General features: G+C 31.0%; 1 protein-coding gene across 2 annotated transcripts; it reads right to left on the reverse strand.

Moving 5' to 3' along the window:
• Positions 1–1041: 1041 nt before the first annotated feature.
• LOC114391014 (MDIS1-interacting receptor like kinase 2-like) lies at positions 1042–4409 on the reverse strand. Of its 2 annotated transcripts, XM_028352001.1 has the most exons (3): positions 4100–4409; positions 1589–2515; positions 1042–1449 (listed from the first exon to the last, which is right to left on the reverse strand). In XM_028352001.1, the coding sequence occupies exons 1-3, from the start codon at positions 4362–4364 to the stop codon at positions 1115–1117; spliced, it is 1527 nt and encodes a 508-aa protein (XP_028207802.1). In that variant the 5' UTR covers positions 4365–4409; the 3' UTR covers positions 1042–1114. The 2 variants fall into 2 exon arrangements, with proteins under 2 accessions (XP_028207802.1, XP_028207801.1); XM_028352000.1 differs by having other exon boundaries at positions 1589–4409.
• Between the last annotated feature and the right edge of the window lie 8088 nt (positions 4410–12497).

The following is a 12497-nucleotide window of genomic DNA, read 5'->3' on the forward strand; positions in this document are numbered from 1 at the left end:
TGAATTGTGAATCCGTAAACCAATTACGGATGTACCAGAAAAACAAATGGTGCGCGTAGCAAATCCGAAACCAATAATGTTTTGTGTTGAACTTTTATGGACTTTCTTATATTTAGGGTTTTTTAATTGTAATCCATAGCCCTAGTATATCAACGCACTTTCGTATGAATTAGGGTTATCAGAAATTAAATGTAGAAGCAGTTTTCTTTAAGCTTTCTTTTATCGTCCCCTTGCAATTTATCTTTCTTAGTCTAGTTAGCAGCAGAGTCTATCAATCTAAATGTGAAATGCTATTTAGTTATCTAAGACTGGACCACTTTAGAAGATAAGAACGAAACATCGTAGTTCTAAAAATGCATTATTATGGCGTCATATGTAAAGGTGATTCTCACAAAATGTTTCTCATGTTGGTGTTGGTCAGCATAACACATTTTATCTTTAAGCTTTCCTTTATCGTCTCCTTGCAATTTATCTTTCTTAGTCTAGCTAGTAGCAAAGTCTATCAATCTAAATGTGGAATGCTATTCAGTTATCTAAGACTAGACCACTCTAGAGGATAAGACCCTACATCGTAGTTCTAAAAATACATTATTATGGGTCATATGTAAAGGTGATTCTCACAAAATGTTTCTCTTGCTGATGTTGGGAGCATAACACATTTTTCTTCTATAACACATGATATCTAGGCAATTCTATCATGAGCATAATGCTTTACGTAAAACATCCAATCAAAAACTCAAGATAAAATTTAAATAATTTCAGTTCAAGCTTCCTTATAAGTAGTTCATGCATTTTCCTTTTCTTTGCTGACTTGTCGTTAATTTTTAATTAATTGAAGGAAAGGGAACAATTGATTTGAATTATTATATTTTCTGGAAAAAAAAATAACACTATATTTAATTTGTTTCCTTTATTTTGATAGGGAAAAAGTAAGGCTTACAAATGTTATCATTAATTTGGTAAAGATATCCAAAGTTCAGAAACCCAAAAAACTAAAATAAAATGACCTACAATATAAAAAAAAGATACAATACAAAAATAGAAAAGAACAATTAAAACTCAAGCATGTTTATTAAGCTCAATCTTTCAGCTATATATAAGTGACAATGTAGAGCTAATCCATTGAAGATGAGCTTGACATTACCAGCTCATTGGCAACCTGCTCCATGGTAGGGCGAGATCGTGGACTTTCAGTCAAGCAGGCCATTGCTATCTTTGCAATTGATGCCACTTCCTTACCAATTGGCTTTGTTGGATGAGGGAGACGTTGGTCCAACTTATCCATCAATGCCATGTGATCGAGTGTTGAGGCCACAAGAGTAGATGGAGATGATCCCAATAAAGAAGATATAACATCACCAGGGTGCTTCCCAATAAGTATTTCCCATGCTAGGACCCCAAAACTATACACGTCACATTTCTCATTCACCTCCATTGTGTATGCAAGTTCTGTAACAAATAAAATAAAAGTGCTATCATACGCAAAATAGGATTCTAGTGACAAAGGCAAAATGTGGACAATTGAGACTAAGAAAGGCAAACTAAAAAATATGATATCCTCAATTTAGTATAAAGAAAGGTAATTAACCTGGAGCAGCATATCCAAAGGTTCCTACGAATGAGGTCCAATTGGATGAATCTGGATTAAGAAACTTGGCTGTTCCAAAGTCTGAGACATGAGCTACATATTCGGAATCCAAAAGAACATTCTTGCTTGATATATCACGATGAACAATTCGAGGTGAGCATTCAAGGTGCATATAGCACAAAGCATTTGCTACATCTTTAACAACATTCACCCTCTTATACCAATCAAATGCCATTGCTTGTCCATCATCCTTCAGAGTCTTCTCAACACTGCCATTCTCCAGGAATTCACACACCAAAAATGAGAATTGTGAATGTGAACAAAACCCATATAACTTTACAATGTTACGATGTCGAATTTCTGTCAAAGCTTGGATCTCACATGTGAAAGCTTTCAGATTGAGCATCTCTCCAATTGGAACTGAATGGAGTTTCTTCACAGCAACAACTTGACCTGTAGGCAGCACTGCTTTGTAAACACATCCTTGCCCTCCAACACCAATGAGATGTTTGTCGTCAAAATCTTCTGTGGCTTCAATAATATTCTCCAATACCATTTTGCCATCAAAACTCCATATTGCAAATATGTTAGGAGTTTGTATACTTGTAGCCTGGTCTTCTTTGTTCGTTGAGGTTTGGCATAAATGATACGAGACTCCGAAAGCAAATAATGCCAGTATTAGAATGCCCAAAGTAAGAGGTAAAATTACTATCATTACTTTCTTCCTCATATGATTATGAGATTTCCCACTTGATGTTGAGCAACGCTCCAAGCCAGTGACATTGCCACACAAGCCTTTATTATTTCTCAATGCTTCAATTTTAGCGTCGTGGAAGGCTAGAATGTTTGGAAGTGGACCCTCAAACTGGTTGTATGATATATCAATAGATGTCAAGCTCGTCATATCATCGAAGCTAGAGAGATCACCTGAAAGATTATTGTGAGAGAGATTCAGTGTTTCTAAGCTTTTTAATTCTCCAAACATTGAAGGTATTGTTCCTCTCAAAGAATTTCCACCAAGATCAAGACTTGTAAGAAATTTCAGTTTGCCAAGCTCTGAAGGAATATTTCCCTGAAAATTATTTTGGCTCAGACTCATGTTCAATAAATTGAGCAAATTTCCTAGTTGTTTTGGGATTAAGCCAGACAACTTATTTGATCCAAGCTTCAAAATTTGAAGTTTCTGCATTGATGCTATTTCTTTGGGAACATTTCCTGTAAGATTATTGTTGTCGAGTGAGAGATCAAACAAGGGCAACTTACATAAATCATGTGGAATGTTTCCTGTAAGATGGTTTGAGGACAGGTGAAGTCGTTGTAATTTGGTTGCCCCAGCTAGTTCTGGTGGTATCAAACCTGATAAATTATTGTTGGAGATCATGAGGCTTGTGAGGCTACGAAACTTTCCCCAGTTAGGTGAAAGTGGACCATAAAAGTGATTGTCACTCAATTCGATGTAGTCCAAATTTGGAAGTACACCAAAAGCATTTGTTATATCCCCAGTTAGCTGGTTTCGCTGAAGCCTGACTCTTATAAGGCTGGAGCAATTCTTCAAACTCACTGGAATTGGACCTTTGAAGTTGTTATTAGAAGCGGAAAAATTTTTCAACGTTCCGCCAATGCAAATGTTTTGGGGTAAATGGCCTATAAAATTATTGTCAACTAGATGCAAACCTTCCAGAGCAGTAAGCATGCTCATTTCTATTGGAATATTGCCACCAAGTTCATTTCCAAAAAATAGTAATGCCCTGACATTTGATAAATTTCCAATAGTAGAAGGAATTGATCCAGTGAGTTCATTAAAGTATATAGATAATACACTAAGCTTTGACAAATTTCCAATGGTGAAAGGAATGGATCCAGAGAGTTTATTTTCATCAAGGAACAAGGAGTCCAAATTGACCAAGTTGCCTATGGAAGCTGGGATTGCTCCAGAGAGTTCATTAGAGGATATAGATAATACACTTAGCTTTGACAAATTTCCAATGGTGAAAGGAATGGACCCAAAGAGTTTATTTTCATCAAGGAGCATGAAGTTCAAATTGACCAAGTTGCCTATGGAAGTTGGGATTGGTCCAGTGAGGTCATTCAAGGATATATATAATACACTAAGCTTTGACAAATTTCCAATGGTGAAAGGTATGGACCCAGAGAGTTTATTTTCATGAAGGCGCATGGAGTCCAAATTGACCAAGTTGCCTATGGAAGCTGGGATTGGTCCAGTGAGTTCATTAAAGGATATAGATAATACACTAAGCTTTGACAAATTTCCAATGGTGAAAGGAATGGTACCAGAGAGATCATTGTCAGAAAGATTAAGAAACAAGAGTTTGGAGAGATTACCAATGGTATTGGGAATGCTACCAAAGAGGTTATTAGTGGACAAGTCAAGAGTGTTGAGATTGGATAAGGAACCAATTTGAGGAGGAATAGTTCCATTCAAGGAGTTGTGACTCATATTTAGAGTGAGAATGTTTGGAAGTAATGAGAAGTTGAGATTTTGAAGCGTACCTCTTAATCCAACATTTGAAAGATTTATGTTGGAAACAGAAGTGAACTCATCACATGCAATTCCGAACCAATTGCAAGGATTATTGCCACTCCATGAAGAGAGAGAAGCATGACTTTGGTTGTCAAGGCTGGATTTCCACTTCAACAAAGCATTTGCTTCTGAAGCAATCTCAGAAGAAGCAGCAAATGCACAGAAGTACATCACAAGAAGCAGCAAAAGTGGTTGGAGCTTCATGGACAGAAGCGTTGGAAATATGAACACCATGAGGAAATTTTGAGGAAGGATTCAATCACAGATTGTCTGATACAATCAAATCCAGGAGAAGTACTTACAAGCAATTCATGGGATATGCACACTTATATCAAACAAGACAGCCGATCAGTGGGGTCAATATAAGTCTAGCTTGGTATGTTGCACGCGTTTACTTTACAACACTGTTTCTGTTAGCAAGCAGAAATTTCCATAGTGTTATGCATGGGTAAATTTCAAACTTCCACATAACCATTTCTGTAACACTGTATTTTTTTAACAACTGTTTTAATTAGAATATAAAAGAAATTTAATTTAATTTATGCTATAAATCATTGAATTTTAAAAATATAATAAGTTTAATTATGTGTTTTAGATGAGCTTAGTTGTTTCTTTTTTAGATGAGTGTAATTAAGAGTTACACTTTTGATACAAGGGGAGGGGAGTTATTATATACCCCATGTAAATTGTTATTGGTTCCTAGCTATCAAGAGGTTGAGAGTTTTTTATTTATTTTAAAATTACTCTCGTTGAATAAAATATACATGATGATTGCATTATGCATTGTTTTCACACCATTTTGTTGCAACGGATATGTTGTACAATAATTTGTATATGTCTATTATGATTGTGAAGCCCTTGTGATCGATCATCTTTTTGAATTTTACTAATAAAAAAAATACGACTTCACACTATCGTTATTTCAGCACCAATCAAGAAATTTATAACATATTATAAAAATATATTAATAATATTTATTTATATTTGATGATATTTTTAAAATTTACCAAAAAAAATTAGTAATATTTTACTAAATGTTAAATAAAAAATATTACTAACTTTCACTTTCACTGTGTAGTAGTGAATTATATTTTAGATTATTATAATTAACAGTATAACTTATACAATTAATTATTATGATTATAAATAAATATTATATATTTAAAATATATTTTAATTATTATTTAAGCAAATTAGTATTCTAAAAGAATAATTACAAATGATATACGTATATATAAGTAAAATCAAATTAAATACAAATATTAAGGTAGTATTTAGTTAGTGTTATTAATCATATTTATATAAATATTTAAATAATCTAATATTTTTCTAATATAATATTCATTATTATATTTGTTAAAATCATACATGATAAATTTTAATAACATTATTAAATATAATATGTTGATTGAATTTAATAAATGTAATGCTAATATATGAATATTAGACATTCAAATTTTAAATGAATTTATTTATATAAAAATTACTATTAAATAAAATGAAATCACTAAAATATACATTTTAAAATCTTATAAAGAATATTTTTTTAGTAAGTTGCGTTAATCCTAAACGTTTATATCTAGGAGAATGATTTATTTAATAGAAAAACTTATATTTGATTTCTTTTGTGTGTAAATTTTTTTTATTTCAATGATAAACACCAATCATAAATAAAACTAGTCTCGGACGGAGTAGGTAGAGGAAATCTGTTTGAACGGATAAAAATAGTATATTAAATTATATATTTTATCATAAGGGAGGAGCAGCGAAAGTGCAATTAAAAGAGAAAAGTATAATGGATATGTTGAAATACAGTCTAAAACATCTTTTATTATTTTATCTATCGAAAAAATATCTTTTTTATTCTTTAAGAGTCTTTGGTTATTAATTTTTTTAAACTTTTATAAAAGATTTTTTTTGAAATTCAGATTTTCAACTTGTGAAATTTTTTTTAAGAATGTATTTTTTAAATAATGATTGAATAATTATGTTCTCAAAAAATTTCAAAATGATAAAGAATGTACTCCTTATTTTTTAAACCCTAAAAAAAATTTTCTCTCTTATTCCTCGGAACGTGCCTTGCCTTCCTCAAAATTTCTGTGTATAGTGTAATATTTACATAAGAAGAAAGAATGAAGTATAATACCTGACTTTGTAAAAAAAAAAAAAAGACAAAACAAAGGAAGACTACGAACGCGGATATAAGAAAACCCATGGATGTGCACTGCATCCAGGACCAGCCCCTAATAAGTAATAACCCTTAGGGAGGGTTACATGATCACGATTTGATTTGATATGCTTTTAGATTAACGACTCAAATGAAAAATATTGAATTTCCTTCCTATTTTTTAAAATATATATCAATGTATTTACTATTCAATAAAAGAATTAAAAACGCTATTAAAACCCTAAATTTTATAGAAATTAATGTAAAACAGCAAACACGTTAGAGTAAAATATTCTTTTTTACTTCATTAACCCTCTATCATCCCGTTTAGTTAAAGTACTAAAAGGCAAGGGTTGAAATTAATTTATTAAAATGACTCATTCAAATAATTTTAATGTTCTATCATTGCATTAGATTTTACTAAAAGCCAATTTAGTCTTTTTAATTTTTTTATCATTATTAATTAAGTATTAAAATATTTATTAATAGCAATATTACTAGAATAAATTACACTTTCCTCTCTTAAAAAATGCGAATATCACACTATCATCTCCTCTTATATTAAAAACTTTACTCTCTTTTCCTAACACATTTTAATACATGACACTTTATTTCTTTTTAATTTTGCGTTAAAATTCTGTTTGTTTCCATTAAAATAAACTACATTACTAAAATATTCTTTACACTACCACCTCCTCTAAGGTGCAAATATTTCACTGCACTCCCTTCTTTTGGATATTTCATTTTTAAAATGTTTAATTAATTTTTTTAAACAATTATAAAATTTTAATGTCTGAATACACACACTTAGTAAATCAACGCTCTAGATCCGTAGAAGGTCATGCTCACCCAATACTATCCATGCTGACCCAGCATGACCCGTGTTAGCCTTTACATTGTAGCTTATTTTAAACATTATAAATAGAAGTGTAAAAGGTGTTTTTAAGTTATACTATATTTTTATTTACAAACAACAACAGCTTTTGAGAAGAGAATTATATCAAAAATAATTGTGCGGTCCGAATATGTTAAGGACTTTCAATCTCTTTTATTTCTAATACAATATTATATGTTGTTTAACTATTATATGGTTATGGTTGGCCAAACTTCTTAAAACTCCGATTGTGATGTATCTATACTCATTTACTTTAATTTCTCTTTTTAATAAAGTTCTTCGAAATTATTTAATTAATTGTATCTTTCTATTGTTTTCACTTCTATATTGAAATTACTCTAATTATTAGTTCATTATATGTTTATGGTCATCTTCTCATAATTAACTGACCTATAGAATGAAATGATTTATAAAGCTTGCATGATTAAACTGGTGGCATGAATTCCTTTTTTTTTTTACAAACTTCTATATTATTTATCTTTAACCATAAATTAAATTCGAAATGACTAATGCATGATTAATTTTGGGGAGAGAGTATTCTCAGACCTTAGCCATAGGTTGACAATTAAAATAAGAGATATTAGATGATTAATTGGTAACTTAGAGTTCTTAATTAAAATAGGAATTAAGAAAAAATGATACATGTGAAATCATAATATGAGTCACTCCTTTTCATACATATCTTTTTTTCAAATTGTTGTTTGTTTTTAATTTTATTTTCTTGAATGCAAATATAAATCATCCCCAACTTAAGATAAAAACTCAAAATTATTTATTTTATCCGATTTAAATTATTTGAAAACACAACTTTAGGATATGAAATCCAAACTTTCAGTTTATGGTACACTTAGCATTAGTAAATCCATATTTTACGCATTAGTAATTAAGTATGCTTTCATTATTCCTTTTCAATTTTAATTAGTTATTAAGATCAGAATGGACCATTTGAATCTATTTTTCTAAGGGAACTACTATTGGCCCTTACACATTGCTTTTGGACCCTACTCCCCCCTTCAAAATACTCATATGCCAATATTGGGCATTAACTACTTTTTTTTTTAATTATTATTCAATTTGATCCCTCTGTTTTGTGATATTCATTCATTATGATCTTTCGTTTGACATCATTTGTGTCAATTTAGACAAAGGAGTAATATGAGCATTTTTGTTTTAGAAATCAAATTCAACATTTTAAAAATAGATAGATCATTATGAATAATATAAATAAAAAAAATCAAAAGAATAATTTAAACTAAAAATAAGGACAAAAAGAAAAAAAAAAGAATTGAAATGAATGAAATGGATCATGCGTAAAATTAAACATATGAATATTTACTTAAATCACATTAGTCAACATTTAAAATATTATATATATTTCACATTTAAAATAAATTATTTTTCTTAAAATTTATTTTAGATCTCAGTTGTTATTGGACCGACTCATATCTCTACATTTTCTACTACGGCAAAGCTAGCTCCAGCCATTGCCAAATGATTTGAAGTCTCACCTCTTAAATGAATAGAAACTTTTCGCCAGAATTAAACTCCACATACTTTCTGGAAGTCTTTTGTATAGAGTCAATTTCCAAAATGGTGATATCTAGTTAAAGGATAATAGTAGTACTATGTATGCTGTGGATCCTGTCATGTATGTCACATTCATTGACTTTGCATAAAAAAGAGAGAGAGCAAGTTAATTAACATTATTTTACTGTCTTTCATTATATATTACATCTGGAGGATTTGCTGGTGGATACTGATGGAGAGCTTAAAGTATCAGATTCTGCATTGAGTGTTCTGCCTCAACGCAAGAGGTCTGGACCTATTTTTTTTATAAAAAGATTCATTCTCTTCATAAAGAAAAAGAGGTAGAATCAATAAAGAGTGATTTTTCGATTCATCCCTCATAACTCATTCAAGAAATGTTTTTTATCCAAATCCGGAGGAATCAATAGAAAAAACAAATCTGGTATGATACATCAGATCCGGCTGGGTTATTGATAAAGTGAATAGATCTGCCATTTCTTATCTCTTCTGATTCAAAATCATGGTGTAACACGTGTATCTCCTCCCATTATTTCGGTTATGGAATAGATGAAATAAATCCCAAAATAAATTTTTGTTCGAGAATGAAATCTTATTGAAATTGTCCAGTTCACCCTTTGAAACCAGCATGCTAGCTAATTTTTTAAAAAATTAAAAGGACATTTATGTCCAACTTGGCAAGTTAGAGGCTGTGCTTCTCACAAGATATGTTTCGCAACATTATATGGCCTCACAGGTATTTTAGCATTTGCTGCTGCTATAATCATATCTTTTATCTCTCGCACTCCAATAAGATTACTGCTTTCATTTATCATATATATAGGTGATACTACGAGGGTGCAAGGACTGATCTATTCTATGGTCTTGTAGTGTTTTTCTTTTTGTTCTAATGGCTGGTTATTTGCATTTCAATGACAATAACATAAAGAAGAGTGGGGTATTTTATGAGTATTCCAGCTCTCTTAATATATGGAGTGGTCTTTTTTTCTAGCATGATTGACTGGATTGATCTCACATTAGTTGATGTATTCTTAGTCTATTATTATCGACGGGAAAGTCATTTGGTTGCTTAAGAGTAACACAAATATCAAATTGAAATGGATAAAATCATATGAACTTTAAACAGTAATGAATTAATAATATATGAGCAAAGGTCTAAAATTCAGTTACTTAAGACTAGAGCACTTTAGAAGATAAGACCCCAACATCGGAATTCTAAAAATGCATTATTATGGCGTCATATGTAAAGGTGATTCTCATAAAATGTTTTTCATGTTGGTGTTGGTTGTAACATCTTATTTTTCGTAAACTAATTTAAAAAGGATTGTTATTTGTAAATAAATAGAGTTTTATAAAAAATGATAAGGTTTTCATAATTAAATAAATAAGGAGAAATAATTTTATAAATTAAAATAATAGTTTAGAGAAAATAAAAAGGATATTTTATTTATTCATTTGATAGTGAATAAAATAGAATTTATTTTTATAAAATAATAAAAATAAATAAATAAAGTAAATAATAGGTTGTGAGTACCCTAGCTATAAATAGATAAATGTTAGGTCAGTTTTCAGACTCACGATAGCTTTTCAACCTCCTCTTTTTCTCAATTTCGTTTTCCCTTCTCTTTCTCACAAAATTCTCTCTTTTCCCGCATACCACCAAACCTATCTCAGAAAAACAACGATTTTAGACTCATTCACCGTTGGATCGTTGTGAAATTTAAGAACCAGGTTTGCAACTCAATTATGAGCATTCTCATCATTGGGAATTACAAAAACATATCGAAGCTGAGAGTAATACCCTTCGCATTGTAACTTTTTTTTTTCCGCAGAAACTCAGAGCTATTTCGGTAAAACTATGATCCCGAACTTTTTAACCGTTGGGTTGTTGTTAGATTTTTATATGTGGTTCACGATTCATTTTTGCACGTTTTCACCGTTGAGATTTGCAAAATAATGTCTGTTGAGGGAGAAAGATGCATCGCATTTGGGACCATAGAATGGAGGCTTCAATCCCTTCTCTTTCTCTCTAACGTTTGGGAACCCTAACAGAGAAACCGGAGGAGGAGCTCTAGAGAGCACCAGAAACGCCACAATTGATAACGGAGAACGCTTGAGCGACTACATCGAGGTAAGGGATGAGTTATTCACAAATGAGAATTAGTGAGAACATGTGTAGGGATCCTTAGAGTACCAATTAGAATGAGTTTTAGGGTGTTTCTGTAATTTTTATTTTATCCTTATAATTATAAATGTGAATTATATATGTTTGATGAACCAGTTGATGTCCCAATGAAAAACTATTGTGAAATTGATGTGTTCTTGTGTTGAGTGTGAACCCTATAAATTGAACCTTTGTCTAATTAGCATGAATTGATAAAATTAAGTACAGGTTTTGCGTAAGAGGGAGTGAGATATTGATTTTGTATTTTCTCTTTTTCATGCTTTTTAGTTTTTTTTATAGTTTAAAATTAATATTATATTTGAAATTGACCAAAGATTTCTAGTAGACTGTGTGTTGTATTCTTAGATAATATATATAAATTCATGTATACTTATATATACGGGAAAGTATTCATATAATTATTTAGAATTGGTACATTGAAAGCTTACTTTGAAATTCATTACCCAATATGATGTATGTTGCTGGTTTTATATATATAAATTTAGCTATATATTTATTTATATTAATATTTCATGAGCAATGTTTATAAATGGAATATGTGATGAATTGTGAAATAACATGTTGCTTTGAGATTATAGTATTGTTATTGATATTGAGTATAAGTACAAAGTTGAACATGTGTTAATTTGTGAGATACGTGTAAACATGTGATGGTGGATTGTGACACTATGATATGTGAAATTGTGAATGAGTTTTGGCTGTGAATAAGTGTGTGGGTAACACTTGATGTGACATTACTTGTGTTGTAAGCTGTGAATTGTACAATAATCTGACTAGTGTTATCTTGAGAAAAGTGTTGATCCACAATATTAAAGAGAAAGTGTAGGTTTCTTATTTAGGAACCAGTGTTAAAGAGAAAATGTAGGTTTTCTATTTAGGAACCAGTGTTAAATTGTAGCGCAATTGTGTTAAACGTGTTTAAAACACGAGTGTGAGGTCATGGGTATTGTATAATTCATGAGCAGTGTCTGCATGCAAAAAATTATTTTAAGGGTTAGACCTGAATCAGGAGGGAGAGGCCCTGACGGACTCTTCGAAGTGTAGGCCTTGAAAGTCACCCGGTTTGAGTGCTTCTTTAAGCCTGTGTCGATCCCGCATGGTTGGAGCATTCTCATAAAACTGTGTGATCCTGACTGGTCTCCCTATGATTTTACTTAGTGAGAGTGACCTGACATACCCATTGTGTGGTGTGTCTTGTTATGTACTCCTAAGCGTCTTAGGGTGGTTTTTCACTGACATGGTACCACATTGCATATAGGCTTGAGTCTTAGCATAATTGTTGCATACGCTTGCTAATTATTTATTATGAAATTGATGTGTTATTATGTCTTGATCGGAGTGTGTGATTCTTATGTAATGTGATTGATGATTGAAAAGTGAATTTTGAATGACAAAGTGATTGAATTACGTGAGTTATGTTTAAGTAAGTTTTATTTTATTTATATGATATGTATATTTAGTTGTCTTGCTTCTCTGTTAGTTAGGAATGTGATAACTCACTCTCCGTGTGTTGTTTGTATTTGGATCTTGTGATGATCTTGAACTTTGTGTTCGAGGGAACAGATGACTAGATGA

Source organism: Glycine soja, chromosome 16 (assembly GCF_004193775.1).
Source record: "Glycine soja cultivar W05 chromosome 16, ASM419377v2, whole genome shotgun sequence".
In the NCBI taxonomy this organism is placed as follows: Eukaryota; Viridiplantae; Streptophyta; class Magnoliopsida; order Fabales; family Fabaceae; genus Glycine; species Glycine soja.